Source organism: Necator americanus, chromosome V, assembly GCF_031761385.1.
Source record: "Necator americanus strain Aroian chromosome V, whole genome shotgun sequence".
Classification (NCBI taxonomy): domain Eukaryota; kingdom Metazoa; phylum Nematoda; class Chromadorea; order Rhabditida; family Ancylostomatidae; genus Necator; species Necator americanus.
The window spans coordinates 7114979-7138089 of NC_087375.1; the positions used below are offsets into that span (position 1 = coordinate 7114979).

The 23111-nt window shown below is 40.4% G+C and overlaps 2 protein-coding genes across 3 annotated transcripts; both read left to right on the top strand.

Annotated features, from left to right (window-relative positions):
* Positions 1-15554: 15554 nt before the first annotated feature.
* RB195_013186 (uncharacterized protein) lies at positions 15555-18641 on the top strand (the record flags this gene model as incomplete). The annotated part of the gene is made up of 9 exons (XM_064202883.1): positions 15555-15590; positions 15643-15789; positions 15856-15950; positions 16943-17018; positions 17094-17188; positions 17255-17381; positions 18103-18294; positions 18415-18534; positions 18588-18641. The coding sequence occupies 9 exons, from the start codon at positions 15555-15557 to the stop codon at positions 18639-18641; spliced, it is 942 nt and encodes a 313-aa protein (XP_064058764.1).
* Positions 18642-20533: 1892 nt separating this feature from the next.
* On the top strand, positions 20534-23111 carry RB195_013187 (uncharacterized protein; the record flags this gene model as incomplete). 2 transcript variants are annotated; one of them, XM_064202885.1, is made up of 6 exons in its annotated part: positions 20534-20678; positions 21774-21803; positions 21886-21944; positions 22016-22120; positions 22852-22938; positions 23016-23111. In XM_064202885.1, the coding sequence occupies 6 exons, from the start codon at positions 20534-20536 to the stop codon at positions 23109-23111; spliced, it is 522 nt and encodes a 173-aa protein (XP_064058765.1). The 2 variants fall into 2 exon arrangements, with proteins under 2 accessions (XP_064058765.1, XP_064058766.1); XM_064202884.1 differs by lacking the exons at positions 20534-20678; positions 21774-21803 and having other exon boundaries at positions 21822-21944.

The window sequence follows — 23111 nt, forward strand, 5'->3', positions numbered from 1 at the left end:
ACAACGAACATTGAAATAAAGTAATTTCTCTAATCAACTGTTCAGATCGCTATGAATAATGAGTAAATGAGAGTGCTAAATGGATATGTATCGGGTTAGGTACTGCATTTCTGGATATTTCGAAATAATGCTACAAAACTTGAACGAATGCGTACTACTTTTGTTATTCGAAGTGATTTTCCGGAAAGTTTCAGGTAGCTTCGAGCATGAAACCGTTATAGAAATGAATCGATAAGGCAAGAATATGTAAACTTGTACCGAACAACAGCTTTATGTGTAAACAGCGTAGGGTGGCCGCACCATTGCAATTAGAACACTTTTTGCTGCCGATCGCTATCGTTCATCTATTTTCTACTGCTCGACGTGATACGGCAACATTTATCAACAACGCTTGCGCCGGCAGCGTGATAAAACTCTCACTACTCTATCAGTGCTTACGGTTTTGTTCAACAGATTTTCTTCCCTAAGGCAAAAAAAAATCCCAAATAAAAAGATGGTGGGTGTAGAACTGCAGAAACAGAAACTGGCAGATAACACACAAAAAAATCCTTCGCAGAATTCTACGAGCAACAATCTCAGAGTATCAAATTACTCATTAAACCAGGCCTTCATTTACACAAACGCCGACATTTCTTATTAAAAGAGACAAAAGGGGAGACGCACACAAGAAGTTACAGATTGTGATTCAGTTATCAGCGGAAACGATCATAATACGAATTCTTCCGAAAAAGAAAGAGAATTATATTACATGCCGTTCATACGTAAGTCTTCAGCGGTGACCAATCCATATTTCCAATTATATTCGTGGCAATTGTTTTCTATCACCATCATATTGATTAGTTCATTATGTTTTCGAATGAGGGCGACGAGCATTGATCCCTACTCAAAATCGTTCGCAAATTCAGTCAATAATAAAAATACTACTAGTGAACCCCTCCTCCCCTAAAAAAATTATCCAGTTATAGGAACTCTTCGGGACACCGCTGTGAAAACAGTCCGAATTAAGATGAATGCTTCCTATCCACCCAACTGACAGAAACAGTGCAGTGAAACAGAAAAAGAAACCACACTTAAAAAGGATGATCTTTTCGATGTCGGAAGAAATTCAAAAGAAATCAGAAACAATAAATCATCATTAATTAAAATTAAATTAAAACACTGGTTCAGATCTCTTTAAGGACGATGACCGGGAACACTTCAATCCGGGAAAAAGAAGCAAATAGGCGACATTGGAGACGGTTTCATCGACAAGATGGGATCGCGGGTGAGGAACGAGTTCCACCTCGTCGTAGCCTTGGTGTCCAGGATGAGTGCACTCGAAATGCGCCACCAGGCGATCGATTAACGCGAACTTGGGCCGGGTCATTTCGGTGCGCGCGCGCGCGTGATTTCGACGATAAACATGGCTGTCGCCAGTGCTAATTGCTGGACGTTAGGACGCTTCGTTTATGATTTATCTGATCTTGGTCGGAATGAGTACTATGGTTACTGTAGTTGGATGATCCTGTCAAGAAGTCAGCCTAATCCTATGGGCTTCACCTCCACGTGTCCTTGATGAAGTAGCAAGGGTGCAGGAGCCTTCGTAAGACCTCACGGCCCAGCTTCCTCATGACCGCAGTACGAAGCATACCATTCCATAGGCAGTACGCTGAGGACTTCGGTGAATAAGAAAAAGAAAAAGATGATGTTTTCAATGTCGGAAGAGATCGAAAAGGAAAAAGAAACAATAAATCATCATTAAATGCGCAAAGCACTGGTTCAGATCTCTTTAAGACCAAGGAATGGGGATGTTTTAGTCCAACAAAAAGAAAGAGACGTGATTAAAGACGGTATTGAGGTCGACGGGGCCTCCTTTGGGGTAATTTCAGATGTGAAAAACATGGATGTATGGTCAGGTCAAAACGAATTGAAGCTTGGTGTAGTTATGTGGCTCCGCTCGACGCGGTGCGGTAGAGCGTAGCGGTTAGGGTCGACCGGAAACCTTTCCTAACTCCACTTAGCGCGCTGCAACAATTCGCATTGGTCCCACCCGAATCTCAACCGCTAGCTCCACCGCGCGGATTCGAGCGCAGGCGCTTACGCAGTTGTTCCTAGTGTCAGTTCATTTTCACCCAACTATAACACCTATAAGTTTTGAAATTTAGACTTGAACGCAGTCTTTGCAAAATAAATGCATAGGTTAACCAAAAGAAGCAGTTACGGTGTTTTTCGTTGTTTTTTTTTTTGCCGAAAATCGTTCACTGATTTAATTTCTATACTGGATAGATGCCATTTTGTTCTAATCGTGTGAACTAACCTCAGAACTATTGCCGAACCTCTCGAAAATTTGAAATAAATTGAAAAAAAACATCGGACCGGTCCCTTACAACTACCACTGTGACCATTCTGATGCATTTCGAGGACGGTAGGGAAAGCCTATCTGTTTCCTAACGAGAAATGACTGTGATTCCACCACATTTATTCTCTTTTTTTTTTTGAGGAATTAAGGAATTCTGTGATGGATTTCTTACTTGCATCGTTATTAATTCGAAGCAGATGCTTATGAATCTGCCCAGCTCGGTTTATGTCGGGACGATACATTGTTTTTGAATGTTCGCTTCATCTGACCAGAAAATAACGCATACGCTTTTTGTAAACAGTGTCACAAATGCACTTATTTACATCTGTTCGGATTAATCGAGATTTTAGCTCCACAAATTTGAATAGTTCATACATAGCGCTGAAAAACTCGATTGATCGTGTACTCCCCTAGTTCCAAATGCTGAAAAGTACAATTATTCGAGAATTCGAGTTCTTCAACAAATTTTGAGATACATCTCTGTTTGGATTCCCGGATTTACTGGAAAGTTTAGGAAGCCGAAGTTGAGGACTCGAATGCTAACGTGTACTCTAAATATGGTAAGAATCAAATAACTACCGACCCCATGACCACTAAAATTCTTCACATTGGACAAACATGCTCTAGCAGAGATACCGTACCTCGGATGCGCTGGATGCATTGCTGCCAAATAAAAATCTGACTGCGGACAATCGAATCACACGACGGAAGTACGTTTCCGCACGATCTAGCACACGAAATGTTTCTGCACTATCAAACCCCTAGGTCCCGCCACGAAGTGCCGATGCACCAAGTTTGCGTCAGCAAGCCAACCAAATAACATTGGATAATAGGAGTGGAGAAAGGAGTCACCGATGAGTTCATTTCCATCGTACTTATCCTCCCGAGGATAGACATCAGATACGGGGTCTGGAAGAAAATTCTGGACGTTAGCATTGCGAATAGGGATCTTGGATCATTTCATGGTCACATAAATGGGCAACTAATGATCTCATAAATATTTGTGTCATTTTGTAATTTTTCTAATATTTGCTTAATTTTGCTCATTTCTTCGAAACAGAAGAATTAGAGAAGACTTATGGGGAAAAAACGTTCATTTCAGTCATTCGATATACATATGAGAAAAAAACCTGTGATATAAAAGGCTTCCACATTATCCTGAACAAAAATCATTTCGTATCGCTAGCTGATGTGAGCCGGAATTACGTATTTTACATTACGTTTGTAGATTTCACGGATATGGACGAGATGACTCATCAACTGGTCCTTTCGCCGGATCACAACACACATAATTTGAGGTATTAGCACGGAGAGCGGATTGGCGGTGACCATTGTCCGTCGGGAACACTTTTTTTTTCTGCACGGCTTTACTACGCGGACGCACATCGTTGTAAAGCAAGTGTTACTTACAACGCTCGAGAGTGTTCTGGGGAAATCAGGCACGGAATTGGGGTACTAAGGAGAATTAGGGACTAAGGTTCTTTCTGTAAGTTCTGGATACGTGATAACCAGGACTGGTCTAAGTACTTCCAAATGCATATGCGTATCTCTTCCAGACCACTATAAATGCTCACAAGAATCGCTGGGATTTGAGGGAGGACTTCACGGGATTGAAGCTGTTTGGGATGTCTCCAGGAATAGGAACTAAAGGTGTAATTTACGACTATGAATCATAACTACGCTCAATCCCGACTAGTAATCCAGAAGAAAGCGTGAGAAAGTGCTGCGACCGCAGCAGTGCTCGCTACGATGCAACTTGTTACGCGACACAAGCAATACCGTTGTCACGCAACGTTTGCAATCCAACTAATATGACTCAAATAAACAGCAAAAGCTCCCAACCTGAAAAATCGCAATCGCGCTACGGTTTTTCATGGTTCTATTTACTGTAATAAGTTGCATCGTTGGGGACACCAGTGCAACGAAGCTCATATGGGTAAACTACACTCGTAACCTTTTATATTCGTGAAGAGATCAGAATAGCATCAATTTCGTGATATGCCGGCTTGAAATTGTGTAACAGAAGTCTTTGTGGCGGGAAATCCACAAAACGGTGATACGTAAAGTAGCTAAAGTAGTAAACCAGCTAAAGAACTTTGTGTGAGAACCAGCTGCTCACACGTATCTACTTTCCCCATTAACAATGTCCAGATACTGATGAAGTGATAAAGTGGGGAGGGATTATCGTTTGCACATTAAAGGCATCACCCCACGAATCTGAGATGGTGCAGATTTCAGGTGGAGTATTCGTATACGGGATGGGAGACTACGGAGAGGGGGTGATTCCGTCCATTTCTTCCTAATTGCCGTAAAAAACGGCCCGGAAGATACGGCTTCATTCGTTTTGGCGCACCATTTTGTACAAGAGGTTCGATTGGAGCGCGCCAGTCTTGTGCGGCGCCGCATCTTCCGGGCCGTTTTTTACGGCAATTAGCAAGAAATGGACGTAATCCCTCACCCCCAAAAAATTGGGTTTTTTTTTTACTTTTTCTTCTACTCTCCTTTTTTATTTTAGTAGTCTCCCATATCGTATGTGGACACTGGTACGAATACTCCAAAGGGGGGGCTTCGACCAATCTGCATTTCCACCTCACGATTCGTAGGTGGGGTGAAGCCTCTAATTTCTGCGTGCGCGATGGTCCATACGATTCTTTTTATAGGCCATCAGACGAATTTGCTCCATGTCAATCGAGCCGGTTTTCCAGCATGTAGACAGCAGCAAGTCTGACATTTGGATAAACATCGGCAGTGGTGAATCGGCGCCGCAACTCACAAGTTTCTTGGAATGCACGTTACTGCTTTGAGTGCACCTTAGCGCCTGACGCGCCTGCACCTATCAAAGAACGGCCAAATCCGAAATCAGATCAGCCTTGACAGCTACATCTGCTGCCAAAAAAAGGAGCGGAAGTAGGTGTTTTCACTTTTCAAAGTGAACTCAAGCAAACACTCCTCGAACTCCGAGAGGTTAGGAAACGGGTAGTTTTTTTCCGAGTAACGTCATCATCAATTTGAAAGTATGTTATTCTGAACGAACAAAGCGAACAGGTGTTGTTTAAGGGAATAAAAGCTGTGAAATGAAATCCTGAACATTTGCTAAATGTTATTCGCAAGGTCTGTTCTGAAAAAAAAAACACTTAAAATCTCTGTGTTGGAGAGTGGAGAAAGATTTTCCTCATTACGGATGTATGAACGATGCTCCTAAGCCTGCTTTGTTTATGTCCTAATGAATATGTTGGAGATGCTATAAATACCTGTTTTAATCCTGAACAGATCGATTTTATCAGCTAAGCTACTAAAGCAGCGTTTGTAACAACAAAAGCGTTCAAACAGGGTATGAGGGGAGCTGAATAGAAGAGAAAGGAGGACTCGAAATTCCTCTCTAGTGACATTTTGATTGTTTTTTTTTCCTCATATTTAGCTTTTTTGTTGCTCGTACTTTCTACTTCAGAGAGAAAGGTAGAAAGTTGGTAATTCTATTTATCCATGAGAGCGCTCTAGTGTTCTCTAACAAGCATCGTGGAAATGAGATAAGATTCTGGATAGTCATAATCATGAACTATTCTTTGAGCTGAAGCGAAAACTGACGGAGAAAAGGAGAATCCAGAATGATTAACTGAGCTGTGATCTTGGCTAATCACTCGCGGATAAAGATTTCTTTGAGTTTATAGCTTTCGATGGCGATGATGTGGAAACTGATCCGCGATGCAAATCCTTGGGATTTGGGATCGGAGATCTCAACTTTCACCTCCGCAATGGATGCAATTCTTACGAGAAATTTTATGGTAGCCAACGTCTAAACCGAAGAGTCTAAACCTCCAACACAGCACCTCACTTGTCATGCTTATTAGAAGGAAAATTCAACTCACTGCACTCATGAACGCGGAACTCGTGGACGACTGATGGGGCCATCGCTGCCGACACGTTGTTATACTCACCACGTGGGGAGAGATTCCGTCACCGCGTGGTGGTGATATGAGTCGTCACGTGGTCGTCGGGACCGCCCGTCGGAAGAACATCGTGACGACGAGCGCGAAGATCGAAAGTGCATAATGCCGTTTTTCAGGAGAATTACGAACACTTGTGATCTACTTTCCTAACCATATCTTTTTGTGAGGAAATTAGAACATAATCAATTTCTTTTTTTTCCAAATGATTTCTTTAATGAGAAGCACAACAAGTTAAAGGGAAATAAATTGCTGCAGTAAGGAAAATTTCGAAGAATTTTTCATTTCGCGTGATTTTACTTCCACGAACTGCTAGTCCTTGACGAGGATCGCTTCGATTAAATGAAATGACTATCCATAATGAAATAGAGAAAGTCCATCTAACGAACTAGAACCGCCGTCTCTAATAGAGTTTTAGGATGCGTTAGGGCCTCGTTTCCATGCGTTGACTATGCACGAATCCACGAACGTCATTGAGTTCTAAGGTCAAAAAGCATAGAGCGTGAATGGACCTGCTGGATTTCTTTGCGATGGAGTTGACATTAACATGGATTGGGACAGCAGAGCATAAACATGGCCGACTTATTCAGCTTTACTAAGAAATTTGTCATATTTTTGCATAACAAAAATATACTTTTTGTGGTTGCGGCTGTGTGATTCATAAGTTAAGGAATGAAGAAAAAATTAAGGAGATATTGGAAAAGAAAAATGAATTAAGAAAGAAAAAAATGAGTGGAATGGGATCTCTCATAGAAGTGTATAAGAAGGATAACGGATAAAGGACCGCCTTGAACAAACCACGAATATGAGGATGCGCCTATGCGTCCGACTTCAACTCAGAATCGTTTGAGGTTTATCAACCCATGTGCCCAGCCTTACAATGACTTTTGGGCTAGCTAGCTGAAGCGTTAAAGGCATCACCCCACGAATCTGAGGTGGTACGGATTTCAGGTGGAGTATGTGCACAAGGCTGGCGCGCTCTAATCGAATTCGTTGTAGAAAATAGCGCGCCGGATCGCTCGAAGCCGTATCGTCCGGGTCGTTTTTTACGGCAGTTAGGAAGAAATGGACGGAATCACCCTCCTCTCCGTAATCTACCATCCCGTATACGAATACTCCACCTGAAATCCGCACCACCTCAGATTCGTGGGGTGATGCCTTTAAGTCAGTATTTTTATCCTCCCACACAAGCCTGATACTAGTTTATGGATGTCCGAGGAATTAATGGCTTGGTTGGGGCTACGGTGGTTTCGAACCAGCGATCAATTGTGGAGGCAGCGAAAGCTCTTACCAACTGCGCTACACAAGCCCCATTAATAAATAATTTAATAAAGAATTAAAAAAAAAAATTCATGACTGTGTATGAAGTTCTTACCAACTACTTGCTTCCTCAGCTCAAAGTAAGGAAATGAACGAGAGAAAATTATCGCAGTTTTTATATATAATTCCTGAAAAACCTACTACATGGGAAATTCGGATGGGCGGATACCTCTGTTTGACATGTGATCCTAGAAAACAACATTGAATCCTGAGAATAAAGTGGATAAAGTGTGTAAAGTATTCATTTTATAAAATGTGAATTATAATTAAATAAATGTGAATAAGTATAAATGTGAAAAAAGATAAATAAATGAATATAAATATAAATGTGAATAAGTATAACTTCGAGGATATCGAGACATTATTATTCAGTGTTGATGTCGATTGTTTCCGGGATTTGTGCAAATATTTGTTGTTTCGTGAAATTTGGATAAATAGCCATGTGAGTCATTATAAAAACATCTTAAAGTACGCGGTAATCGAGAGCGGCGTGGTTCAAAACATCCATCAAATTGGCCACGATTCAAAACACGCGACATCGGATGATCGCAGCCGTCGTCAGCCGCGATAGAACCATCAAAGACCAAAAGATCAAGAGTTCAAAGTCGCATGGGGCTCATTTCGCACTACATGCCACCTCAAAGCGTAAACAGATGTTTCTTATACAAATACCTTCGTATAAAAATATCTCCGTAAATTTGATGTCTGATTGAATTGATGAGGGGAATTTTCATCGGAATTCCTTGCGATGATTTCTTACTGTAGGAATTCCTCTACAGTAACTCAGCCGTGTTATCATTAAATTCAATTTGAAAGCTGATCAGTTATCAGTTGCCGTTATGTGGAAGGTGAAATCGTACGATACGTGGTCAGCGGAGTTCGTAGTGATAAGATGACCACTCGCACTGATCTATGAACGCTAACAAGTGAGTCGAATTAGAAAAAAAACATTGAGAGATAATTTTTTTCTTATTTCCACTTGGATTTGCTATTACGCTAAATAATTTGACAATAGAGAGCGTAACACTTGACTTTCTGTCAACTCTGTAGTTCCGAGAAAAAAAAAAGAAACTCAAGAATTCCAGGAAAAAATGGAAAACATTCCCTTACATAAAAACTTCCCTCGTTCAAATCGCATGAATCCTCTTTTTTTTTCTCTCTCTCTCTGTAGTTACAATTTCTCTCTATCACAAAAAGGTAAGCTTTCTGAAGGAAAAAAGGAAAACAGTTCGTATTTCAGGATTATGTACATAAAACTGCAAGAGACATAAAACTGTAGTAAGCAAAACACACTTATCTGTACGTATGTTTTACAGCGATTATGGATCCTGTTCTATATGGATACAGCCCGAGTTTAGGGATGACAAACCCATCACCCATTCTGATTTGTTTGACCAGAGGCTTACAGTGTGTTTGCCGCTGGTCAACAGAAGCTTCGAGCATTTATTCATAATTGGGAATGATTTCACTGGCACTGTACAACTCTCGGATATCGTTTCGAAAGCGAAACAAATGGAAAAATCAGTAGGTCAAGCAGATCAATCAGATCAGCCAGCAAAGTGCTGAAAAAATCACACTCGGATGGATCACGTATTTCGAGAGTGCACGGTTTCTGATTAGCAACTGTTTCGCATTAAAAAAAACTAAAGTTTTGTTAATATATGAAAAAGAAGAAAAAAATCCATTTTCATACTACATAGAACACTTCTTTAAGAAACGAAAGAAACAGAACCAGTTTAAAACTCATTTTCTATCATCCTGAGACAATAACAATAATGATATGGAATCACGTGTTTCCACAAAGAACACTTGACAGCAGAAAAAAAAGGACATTGGATGAACAACAGAAATCCATCATTCGGCATCGCTGGAACCGGTGCACCATTGTGTAGAGCGCACGAGGAAGTGGGAGGACAAGCGAAAGAGGGGAGTTAAGGTAAGGGGAAAAATGAATGCTGGATAAAAATAAGCTAGTGCTCAAGAAAACACTTCTATTTACCTAGTATAGGAGAGAATTTTCTAGGATTAATTAGTGAACGGGGAACAAAATACACAGTCATCCCGTTTGAGATGACAAGGAGGCAAAAAGCTGTCAAAGAGGTCGAAGTGGAGGTTAGTAACCGTCATTCACTCAGCCCCTTTACCGATTTGAATCCGATCCATTAAAGGCATCACCCTACGAATCTGAGGTGGTACGGATTTCAGGTGGAGTATTCTTATACGGGATAGTAGATTATGGAGAAGGGGGTGATTTCGTCCATTTCTTCCTAATTGGCGTAAAAAACGGCCCAAAAGATGCCGCGCGTGCACAAGGCTGGCGCGCTCCAATCGAACTCGTAGAAAATAGCGCACCGGAGCGCTCCAAGCCGTATCTTCCGGACTGTTTTTTAATTAGGAAGAAATGGACGGAATCACTCCCCTCTCCATAATCTACGATCCTGTATTACGTTGTGGGGTGATGCCTTTAAGTGCCGAATTTCTGTGGATGCCTATGTTTGCTCTTTGCAACGCAATTTTGATTAACTCACTCCGACTCCAATTATAACTCCCCTCCCCCTCCCTCACTCCTCGTACAGCAGTTCTTAATTAAGATGAAACCAGTTGAGTGTACAAACCATTAATTAACATTATCATACAAATCCTAAATTATTTAGCGCTTAATAGGCTTAGGATAGGCTCAGTGTGTGTTGAATGAGCATAGGAAATTTTAAAAAAATCAATTAATTAACATAAATAAAAGTCACATATTCAGATATATTATTAAAATATACAAGTTGATAAACTTTTTTTTTCTACACCTCTAATCCTAAGCAACCGTTGGACACTACATTTGCAAATCCGACAAATTGATAGAGACTGAATGAAAAATCTTTGTTTCTTTATTATTTTATTTTATTTATTTGCTTTATTTACTTTATTTATTTTCCTGTTCGAAACACAACATTTAGCAGTTATCCCAGCCGTTACAAGTCTTCAGGATCAAGAGATGACTCGAAGTCTCAGCTTGTGGTTTTTTTTTTGAGCTCTGAGAAGGGTAACTTGATGTTAAAGGCTAATTTTAAAATTGTAACAGTAACTGTAAGTTGTAAACAATCTAAAACTAGCTGTCAGTTCTACCACTATGTCGCTAATCGATAAGCTACGTGACGGCACAATGTCGACTGGATGTCAAAACTCTGAGAGGTCGAATTGAAAAAAGTTAGTTTACCTATTCCCATCAAGAAATATTTCTGAATTTTAGAAGAATTGTAGAAAAGTAGAACGAGTACTGATAGCAAATGAACGCCGAAAAACAAAACTGATAACAATAATTTGAAAAAAAGTGCTATAATGATATCTGTACCTTTGTTTATCATTGAAAAAATACGCTTCAAGAAAAAATCGCGTTAAAATCGTCAAGTGACTTTCACTGGATCTTTCCAAGGAAAAAAAAATCGAGCAGAGGGGAGAAAAAAGTTACCGCCACACTATTCGGTGGTAGATCGTTCAACGGGTTCAACGAAGAGAGGCACTTAATAGGAAAATTTAATAATAGAGGATAAAGGATAAAGTGTCTGGCGTTATGGGTTAATTTAATTCGGAATTTAGAGGATAAAGGATAAAGTGTCTCGTATTAATCAATACGCTTGGGACGAAGAATCAACCCAGACAAGTCTGGTACCAATTTATCGACCCCGGAGGGATGAAAGGCTTGGTGAGCACAAGGGAGGATTCGGACCTCTGATCGATTGTGCAGACGGCGGAACCTCTTAGCGACTGCGCTACACCAACCCCAATAATGAATAATCTAACAAAAAAAAATTCAGGAAACGTTCATAACTATGACAAATAAGTGTTAGCTACGACGAAGAAAAAAGTGCAAAAGTCAAAATGTTGAGAAGAATGTTCGTGAGATCGCAGAGAGATGCGTAGGCTAGTGTTCCGTGGTGCGATCACGCCACTTTATCGTGCGTACCGAATGTATGCAGCGGCAGTGACGGCGGCGACGGGTGGTGGTGGCGTAGGCGAACCAGAAGCCGACAGACGACAGATGACTCTGTGAAAAAAACGTGAATTGAATGGACGGGTGGTGAGATTAATGACATGAGAACTGTCAAGCCGTCCTCTAAAGTGCATGAGATTACCGATTCAAACGTAGCTGTTTCCCCCTCGAACGCGGGGGAAAAACTGGGATGTAAAAAGTATGGATTGTGAGTGAGTTGAGATGCTGAGAAAGGCACAAGCGCCTCATAAAGGAAGGGGCCTCGAAGGTGATAGATCAAAAAACTCGATTTACATTACTTTTGAATTAAACGCGCGAGCTTTTCAAAGAACGACCACAAAGGAATTTGGTGGAATGCACACCACATCAATAGGAAAAAATCGATGGAGCACTCCAACAATCGTCTACAGTGAAGAAAATGTGATTTTATAGTAGATCAACGGACAAAAGTGTTAGTGTAAGGAATTAAATTGATCCTGCTTGTCTCGGCAACATTGCACCTACACACGTGGATCTCTAATGGTAAGAGAAATACTCGCAGAGGAAATGCTAAGCATCCTCGCTCTTCTAAAAAAAACATGGAAATTTTTCCTAACAAAATGATATTTTTTACGGTCCAGCGAGTGTGCTTCAAATAGTGCCGAACGGGGCAAACTACGAATTTTAAAGGAATCATCACTAAAAAATTCCTATTTAAATGTAGACTATAAAGTTTGGAAATCCACTAACTTAAGGAGGCGATCTCGTTTTTAGCGAGTACATTTACTTACGAACTTCAGTGACTGAAAATGTTTAGACTAGGAAACTCTACCAGTGTGATGAGTCCACTATTTGCAGTGGTGATTAACTAAAATGAGTTAGCTTACCAGTGAACGATCAATAATTTAGATTATCTCATTTATTGGGGCCGTGTAGCGCGGTCGATCGGAGGTTCGATTCCGCCTTAGCGCCAACTAGGTCCTTCATCCCTCGGGGTCGATAAATTTTCACCAGACTTGTCTGGGAAGATAAAAACACTGACTTTATCATCGGCTAGCCCTTGCAGGTCATTGTATAGGCCAGTTACACATTCGTAAACCTCTAACGATTCTGAATTGAAGTGAACGTGGGGGCGCATCCCAGGCAGATCGATTAACGTCAGACACTTTATTCACTTTATCCATTTTATCTCAATTATTGTATGTTGAATGGTAAGTAGTTTAATGAACTAGCGAAAATTCCATAAGCTCTAAATATCACCTAAAATATTTTTAAAAAATATAAAAAATAAACATCAAAGTAACGAAAGGAAGAGTCTTTAAAACTAGATCTTCTCATTCATTCAACAAAGTACATTGAAACAAACTAAAAGAAAAAAAAACCAGCGACTGTAATTAATCCAAGTTGCTAGAGGTCCCCGATATTTTTATGGCAGTACGGGTGCTTGTTCATTTCCTCGTTTAATTTACACAGATGTGAATCAGCCGAAATACGCTCTTTCGTAATTTACTACCAATGTTACCGAATGACTAAAAATTTTAATTTTCTATGTTAAAAAGGAAGGAAATTGAAAAAAAAACTTCATGCAATCTCACACATTGCTGCTGCTTCGGCTTAAGGGCAGCAGCATTTTGACGTTGTGCGGAACCCCCAACGAAAACGGAGATTTCGGGCAGTAGATTAAGGAACCCAGCGTGTTGCCGCAGATCACTCCACAATCGTCGTAAAAAAAGGGAGTGGAAGCTGCAACGCGCCACTCTTGCGCACGCGCCGCATCCAATTGCGAGCGGTCGAAGGTCAATGATGTTTTCTCACCAGCCTATTCAAAAGAAAACAGTGAATAGGCTGCTGAAAGGATCGGAACGTGTAAATTCGTGATCCGTGCCTTTAACGCATACTTCACGCTATATCTACGGACATCCGTACATCCAAGGTGCAGAGTGCGATGAAAGTAGGCATCACCCCACGAATCTGAGGTGGTTCGGATTTCAGGTGGAGTATTCGTATACGAGATAGTAGATTATGGAGAGGTGGGTGATTCCGTCATTTGTTGCTAATTGGCGTAAAAAACGGCCCGGAAGATGCGGCGCGTGCACGCGGCTAGCGCGCTCTAATCGAACTCATTGTAGAAAATGGCGCGCCGGAACGCTCGAAGCCGTGTCTTCCGGGCCGTTTTTTACGGCAATTAGGAAGAAATGAACGGAATTACCCACCTCTCCTTAATCTACGATCTCGTATACGAATACTCCACCTGAAATTCGTACATTCAGATCCGTGGGTTTTCAGATTTAGATTTTCAGATTCAGATTTTCAGATTCGTGGGGTGATGCCTTTAAGGTACAGATCACATTACATCTACAAACATTCGTACACCCAAACCACATAAACTATGAGTTTCTTACTCATCCTTACTCTGTTTCCTCTAATAAATAGAGATTTAAAAGGAAATATTGCTTACCTTGTGGAAAACATTACGGAGATATGTATTAGGTTGAGTCGAAAGTTCTCGGACAATATGATAGTGATGACTTCTAGAGATCATCACTCAGCAAAGAGCTGACAAAAATGGATCTGTTAGCTACCGCTTGATAGAATATAAAATTCTCCTCAAAGCGTAGGTTAACAATTACACAGAGCTAGTTCCTTTCCTGCCACCATGCCACGTAATTTCAAGCCGTCATCACTCCATCTCCGCAACCTCATAATCTTTCTCCATCTATCTGGCCAGGAACCTGCGGATATCGATAAACGTCTGAAGGAAGTTTACACGGAGCAAAGAGAAAAAAGTAAAAAGATCTATGTGTGTAGGTGTAATGTCGCCGAGACAAGCAGGATCAATTTAATTCCTTACAGTAACACTTTTGTCCGTTGATCTACTATAAAATCAATTCACTGTAGACGATTGTTGGAGTGCTCCATCGATTTTTTCCTATTGATGTGGTGTGCATTCCACCAAATTCCTTTGTGGTCGTTCTTTGAAAAGCGCGCGCGCTTAATTCAAAAGTAATATAAATCGAGTTTTTTGATCTGCCACCTTTGAAGCCCCTTCCTTTATGAAGCGCTGGTACCTTTACAGCATCTCAACTCACTTTATCGTTTGAAAATTGCAAAATAAATAAAAATATTGTCAATTTGTCCGAGAACTTTCGACTCAACCTAATAGTTGTCTATTCTAAGCTGTCGTTCGTCTCAACTCTCAACATCCATCATCTATCGATGGATCGCCTCGTCATTCACTTTCAAACTGCAGCGGAATGCGATCTAATCGCCGATCACTTTGCGTTACACCGTTTCTGACGTAACATGAATCGATGAAGTCACACCGGCGGGGATTCCCCGAAAATTGCTCGCTAGTTTTTAAAGATCTTCGAGTAGGGGAGCAAAGTTTCCTTAGAAATAAAGTATCCGTATCCAAAATTATCAAAGATTCCATTAAACATCATACAGTTCAAAAAAAAATCAGAAATTCATTTAAAAAATTCAGAAAAAAAAGATATCAGAAATGGGATATAGTTTGCTTCCAGTCAGTGTTTAGGATTTTTCAATGAACGAGTTTATTGTTATTTATTGTTTATTTTGGATGAATAAATAAATAAACAAATTGATAATTGTTTATTTATCAATTTGTTTATTTATTTATTCATCCAAAAGGATGTGGCAAGGGTAAATACAATTAAATACAGATATCCAAGCGAAAAGAATAGAATTAGCAATAATTAGTCCTGTGTATGAATCCGGCACAAGGATTTTTATTCGGTAATGGACATTTGTTATCTTTATTTATAATCGATTAGGGAGTTCACTACAAAGACGTTTTTAATGTGGAAAAAAGAACTAATTCTACCGTATATTGTTTTGTTTATTCACCATTTATAACAACTACGTCACTATCGTTATCACATCGTTTTCACTTGTGCCGGTAAATAGGGTGAGTACCATTTTGTAACTTTGTTCCTGCGTGCCAGTTTGTGCTGCGTACTCATATTCCAAGATGGCCGATAAGAAGCGAACCGAACGCAAAGAGAAGGTAGAGGCATTCCGTTGAAGTTCTCCTACGACACTGAAAAGAAGTGTTGCAGATTCGTCGATGGCTTCAATCGATTATTGATCGACTAACAAAAGATTGGAAACCAGCGCTATGTCAATCGTTGTTCACCGAAGCTGAACTCATCGAGTTGTGTTACCGTGCCAGGGAGACGTTTTGGAGTCAGAAGACAATGATTGAGGTGGATGGCATAAGAATTATGGATCGTCGAATAAGATGCTATCCAGAAGTGTACGGTTCACTGTAGGTCACTTCGCCAGTACAAATTTGTGGTGACATTCACGGACAGTACGAGGATCTCTTAGCACTTTTTCATCTCAATGGATTTCCACCAACTAAAAAGTAAGAGGATTTCGTTTGACGATAAACTGAGAGACAGCTATACTTTAGCAGCACCAGCGGCCATACTTAGCGATCATTGACGAGAACGGCAAGGACGCGACATTAGCGACATTATTTCTCATAGCCATACATTTCATCAAAACGACATGAAGCTCGGTGCAGTTGCGTAGGCACCTGCGCTCGAAGCGGAGCGAATGGAGCGTAGCGGTTAGAGTCGAGGCGGGACCCTCACCGCCAGCAGTCTCGCTGCAGTTCGAGTGAAGCTAGCAATGATCTCGTCACCATTCCTACCGCTCGCTTCACCGCACCGCTTTGAGTGCAACCTCATGCACAACCGCACCAAACTTCAAGTTGTTTTGATAATAGCTGTTGACTATTTGGAGGACATGTCACAGTCGCTGTGACCAACCCGCCCACAATCAATAACTATCCAAATAGTAGTCGCTATCGCCATGGCGTGTATTTATCACCAAATAGTTCAGAATATGACGTATATATGAGGTCATATTTGGAACGCGTGTTTTCCTATACGATGACTTGGGGAGGGGGGAGAACCGATGATTAGGTCCATGTTTTTATCCTCCCAGACAAGTCTGTTAGCGATTTATCTACCTGGAATTGATGAATGGCTTGGTTGGCCCCAGGGCGGTTTCGAACCATCGACCGTGCGGCTAAAACGGGCCGGTTATCGACTGCGCCATACACGCCTCCATGTCATAGTACATAACATCTTTGCGTACAACTGTGTACTGTAACTGACGATGCTGCTGTTTATTTGACGCAACTGTCGCCTCTTTTTGGGCATTACTGAGAGAAAAACAAAAAAAAAACTTTTGAGATGATCTTATGCAAGATGTAATCAGCCATCATTTCTTGATCCCTCGATTTTTGGTCTTTTTGATCTTTCTTAATCTTTTGATCTTTGATTTTTCGATGTTTTTGTTTGCTTTCCAGTATTTCTCACCGAAATGCAAAAATTTCTACTCATTCAGGTATCTGTTTCTTGGAGACTACGTCGATCGAGGACCATACTCACTTGAGGTTATAGTACTGCTTTTCGCATATAAAGTTAGTTGATATTAAAAAAAAAGAGAGAAAAGGATCAGGACAATGGTATACTTTAAAATCCTAGCTGAATAACAGGTACTACATCCTGATGATATTGTTCTGCTACGTGGTAATCACGAATCTCGTCCGGTAAATATGCAATATGGTTTTTATATGGAGATAAAAAAGCGGTGAGAAAATCATTTAGAAATGATCAATTAATCAATAATTCGCCCGAATCAACTTGTTGTGTTCAGATATTCAGCAACGTTATACGAATGTTTTCAATACGCATTTTACACAATGCCATTTTGTGCACGTGTTGAAAAACGTATTCTTTGTATGCATGGTGGTATTAGTGAAGAATTGATGGATTTCAAACAGGTGGGGCCGATTCCAATCGTGTGAGTTTGGACGTGGATGGATGTGAAGGAATTATAGTAGAATCGGAAGGATCTGAAGCTTGGCGCAGTTGCAGAAGCGACTGCTATCGCTAGCACTATTCATCGCTGCAGAGAGAGCGAGAGTAGCCGTGGTCCCGCCACGATCCAAACCGCTACGCTTCACCGCACCGCTCCGAGCGCAGCCGCTTACGTAATTACACCAATCACCAGGTCATTTTGACTCGATTAAATCGTCGACGCATAGATTTTATGGGTTGCGATTTTTCTTTACTGAAGGTACAGACTGAGAAAAAGGAGAAAATCACAATCTGCTGTGTTCGATCACCGTGTAAAAACTTCCAATATTCCCTAACCAAGGGCAGGTGTAGTGTAGCGGTTCGATGTTCCGCTTCCTGCACAATCGATCGGAGGTTCGAATCTGCCCTAATGCTCACCAAGCCTTTCATCCCTCCGGGGGTCGATAAATTGGTACCAGACCTGTCTGGGATAAAAGCACTGACTTGACACATCGCTAGCCCCCGCAAGTCATTGTATAGGCCAGTTACACATTCGTGAACCTCTAACGATTCTGAATTGAAGTGAACGTGGGGGCGGATCACAAGCGGATTGATTAACGCCAGACACTTTATCCTTTATCCTTTATCCTTTATTCCCTAACCACCCACAACAGGCTTCTCGGATTGCTCATCATGTTATTTTAGCTTGAAAAAATTGAGCGGCCATGCGACATACCAGATATCGGGGTTATTGCCGACTTAACATGGGCAGATCCTGATCCGAACATCTCTGGTTTCGAGGAATCTCCACGTGGTGCCGCTCGTATATTTGGTGCAGATGCATTGAAGAGTTTCTGTAAATTACACGGTCTTGACCTGGTGGTCAGAGCTCATCAGGTGGAACTTTTTTTGTGCACAGTTTCTTGAGAACACGAAATCTTTAAAGTTTTAAGTAATGAATTTTCCCAAGTAGTAGTTTTTTGACTCCCATGAAGTTGTTTTTTTTTTAATATTCAGGTTGTACAGGATGGTTACGAATTTTTTGCCGATCGACATCTTGTCACGATATTTTCTGCGCCCAATTATTGTGGACAATTCGATAACACAGCGGCAGTAATGCTTGTCAACAAAGAATTGGTTGTTTCTCGTTGATGGGTTCAACTCTATCGAATAATAGTGGAATTTTCCAGAATTGCACGTTTACGCTTCACAAACCAATTTTGAAGAAAACGGCAACGGCATAATTAGAACATTTCTCCAACGGTTAAACTATTAAGAGGGATAATAAACGTTTACGAGAGGAACATAATTGTATTTTATTCTATGGCTTCAAGGGAAATGTCAAACATATTCACATTTATTTGAAGGACTGAATTCACAGAACAAAAATGAAAATAAAGAATAATAAAAATAACAATAAAGAACAAATAAAAATGAACAATAATTTACACAAAAAAGATCCTAAAATTTTGACTGTAAGTAATCATATACAAGTTACAAACGCGAAAAACTGAACCGATAACGTTCGCCACCGTTCAGCCTTATCAACATGTGCGATCTTTGGTTAAAAGGTAAGAATAATTGCGGCGAGGATGGGCGCGTACATGATAAAATTTATGACTATTTTCTGTTCTCCAACCTATCCTTAAACTTTTAACGTGTCGCGGACGATCAAGAAATTCCAACGAAAATATACGTGAAGTTAGCCGGTGGGAATTTTTGCTCGTCACGCTTCTCAATGTCGTTTTATCTCTACGTTTCTGAGTATATATTTTAAATTTTAAGTAATAAGATTAATTTACAATTTCAGTCAACGAAGCAATGACTACGCGCTACAGGACCTACAAGGTCTTATAGAGGACGTATAACGTCCAGATCAATGATAAAGACGACACGGACAGTTGCGTAAGCGGCTGCGCTCGAAGCGGTGCGGTGGAGATAGCGGTTGGAACCGAGGTGGGACCATGGAGAACTGCAGAGATGGGTGGTGGTAGCGAGGATCCTTACACGATCCCAACCACTTCGCTTCGCTCTACCGCGCCGCTTACACAACTGGCCGTGTTTCATGTCGTTTTGGCGCAATTATAGTTCATACATCAGCTATAGTAGGGTCAAAACAACATGAAGCCACGTACGCAACTGCCTACGCGGCTTCTCTCGAAGCGCCTCGGTGGAGCGTAGCAGCTGGGAGAGCGGTGAAACCTTTGCTGACACCACCCATCGCTACAGTTTGCGAGGTCTCAACTCGGTTCCAACTGCTGCATCCACAGCGCCGTTTCGAGCGCGTAGGCAAGTGCACCGCAACTATGTACACTCGTGATTCATGTCGTTTTTACTCGACTATACACTGAACTGACTAGGCAGGCTACGGAACTTGCAGTCATTTCTCAGTGTTCAACCGAAAGCATATCGGTCAAAACGACTCGAAACCACTTGCACTTGCGCACTTGCATTGGTGGCTGCGGTCGAAGTGGTGCAGTGGGGATAGCGGTTGCGATCGCTGTGGGACTGTGCTTGCTACACAGTCGAAGTGTAGAAATGAGCTTAGAGTCTCGACTCGATCGCAGTCGCTGCGCTGTTTCGAGCGTAGTCGCTTTTCATGTCGTTTTCACTCGGCTATAACTGCTTAGGTGAGGAAAAGGGAAAGAAATGCATCGAATCCATGCACATGTCCTAATAGATTAAGCTTCAGGTCCAGTTGCTTTTCACATATTCTATTGTATGCTTGATTTTCAAGTAATAGGCGGCTGAAATGTAGTTTGGAGAGGGCCACTTACGCCCTTATTTCCCTTATCTCTAACTTACTTTCTTCTCTTAGTAACTTTAGCTTACATGTCATAGATCCTCTAAGACTAATGCTTAGGTCTTAGGGGTCCGATTGATTTGGTTATTTACTTCCAGAAATAAGGGCGCCACTGAGTCCTCCTTCCCAACTACATTTTACTCAGATATGCAGCTTACTTCCTCAGTGATTCTGATTCGCAAACATGAATAGCTGGGTTACATCTGGGCTACACCCGCATGCTTCGTTGTTTCCGTGATTGCGGACACAAAATTACAAGTGCAGGCGGGTGTATCGCGACCACGTAACTATAGGCTCGGAGGCGGAGCGGATGTGAATATAAAATAGCAGCGTATGACTCAGCCAGTTATCGTGAGAGACACGAAGGATTGTTTGCCGAAACAGTCAGCGATAGCATGGGTGCAGCTCGTTGATCGATCGCCAACGACAACATTCGTCCGTCCGGCTCACCGATACCTTTATCCGTACACACATCCACGTGAGTTATTAGTTATTTCCTCTTCTATACCATGTTACTGTTACTTTTACTGTTGCTGTTACTGTTGTTCATTACTCTTTACAGTATATTGTATGGAGTTCGTTTGAACACAGTTTGGTACTATGCAACAGTTTGATTTACTTTTCTGTTCGTTGCTGTTCTCTTCAATCTCTTATTTTGATGTTTATTCTTCTTATCTATTGTTTGTTTATCAAACATTCCATCGGCAAATGCTGTACAAAAAAATATATATATATTTTATCACTTTTCATTTTTCGTTCATTACTCTTCTCTTTACTTCTCTTTACTCTTGTACACAGTAGGGAGTTTTGACTTCGTTTGAACCTTATGCAACACCTTGATTTATTTTTCTATTTGTTATTTTCTTCAATTTCTTTTTTGTAGTGTTTACTTTTCTTATCTATTGTTTGTTTATCGAAACACTACACACTGAGCGTAGAGTTTTTTTTTTAAAATGTATCTACCGATATTTGTTTAAGAGGATTATGGTGCAGTTACGGAGCAGTGAGTAGTGAGTCAGTGACCCGTGTTGTTACGATCACAATTACATTGACGCAATTTTTATGAAAGTTCTTTATCTCAGTGTTTCTGACATTGTGCAAATGCAGAAAGATTCAAGATGACAAATTGAAATTAGAAAAAAAAGAAAGGCAGTAGCTCGATCAAAAATGAACGGAATTAAAGATGATTTTTTTTGGTTAACTTTAGATAGCTGAATGAATGGATTCGGCCAGTACTGTGCAGTGTTATAAAACTCCTTGTTTAATTTTATCACTTTTTTACTGGAGAAACAATCCCAGACGTTAAGTATCATATGAATGATAAATATGAATGATTGATGAATATGATTGACAAATGAATAATTCATTTTTGAGGTTTTGTGTAATTTTGCGCAGAAGAGTTTTTGATCACAAGAACTAGATGTAGTCCTCCTTCTGTTCTTGAGCAAATACATTTGACTTTGACTTTGACACATGAAACAATAGTATTAGTGCATTGAATTGAATTCCAAACAAAAATTGCAGGAAACTGCTTGAATCCTTCTTACATCTAGGAATACTTGCTGTTTTTCAGAAACTGGCTTCCACATCGGGATTCGTCTAGGTAGGGGACCTCGTCTCTATGGCGCCACCCGCTAATTTCTATGGGGTCGAGGCGACGACATCGTCAATAAACGCATCTATAGATCGGGTTGTGTTTCAAATCGAAACGCTTTCCGGTCAGATCAATGTACTATCCTATAAGGTATCACTATTAAGTTCACAATAAAATTCGTTACAAATCGAATACACGTCTATTATTTAATTTCGCTTTAGATTGATGGAGCTGTGACTCAAATTAAAGAACATGGTCAACAAACGATCTCTTCAATAAGCAACAATTTTAACAAGGATACTATCGAAAATGTGAATAGAATGCTGGTGAGCATCTTCTTATTCTCCTTACTTTTTTTGAACGTTTTCTTTTTCTTCTGTCACTTCATCTTCTATTTTTTACTTTATCAGTTCGTTTGTTTGTTCAAATTTCACTAGTTTTTTTTTCTCTCATATTACACATAATAGAATTCTATGAAACTATATCCTAAAACGTTACTAAATTTGTGTTTGATTGATTGATTGAATAAACGGAGTTCAACTCACTCAACTCACTATTGACATTTCCAGATATTGCGCCTTCAATCTTGTAATAAATAAGAAAAAAGAAAAATAAGAGAGAGAGAGAGAGAGAGTCGAAAACGTGATGATTGATACATGCATTTCTGTCTTCAGTCTTGATGGATTTTCTTCTTTGTTTCTCTTTTCCTTCTCATATTTCTTTTTGTTTATTCCCCAACATTTGGAGTCCCTATACGCTCTCACACATTAAATTAACTAAAAAAAAATAAATAGTAAAATAAGTATAGGAATGAAAACAAATAAACAGACAATGACTCAGAATAGGGAATCAAGTACTTACTTTTGTTATTTCGTTAATTTTTCGAAACTACAAACTCTTCACTTGCTTGCCTATTCCGCAACGTTCTCATAACCAAAGTTTCTATGTTCAAATATTCCTAGATGGTGTTTTGGTTGTCAGGTGTCTTGAAGTTAAAAGAAAATTGAATGATCCGATTGCAGAAAAGTCAAGAAATTCCTATATCATATGTATTTAGCGCATCATTAAAGAAAAAACACACGACTGGCCGGTCACAGCACTTATTGTCGTCGGTGTCACCGCGTTTGTGCTGATTTTGGTTACGGTAAGTCACTTTCATTGTTTCTATTTGAATGAAAACTCTTCCTTGAAAAGATTTTCCCACGGATATTTTTTTTATAGTTTCTCTTCCTCATAACAAAAGGAGGCGAGAAGATCGTGGAGAAGAAGTACAAAAAGAAGGCACTGATTGCAGATCATGACATTGAAAACCTGTAG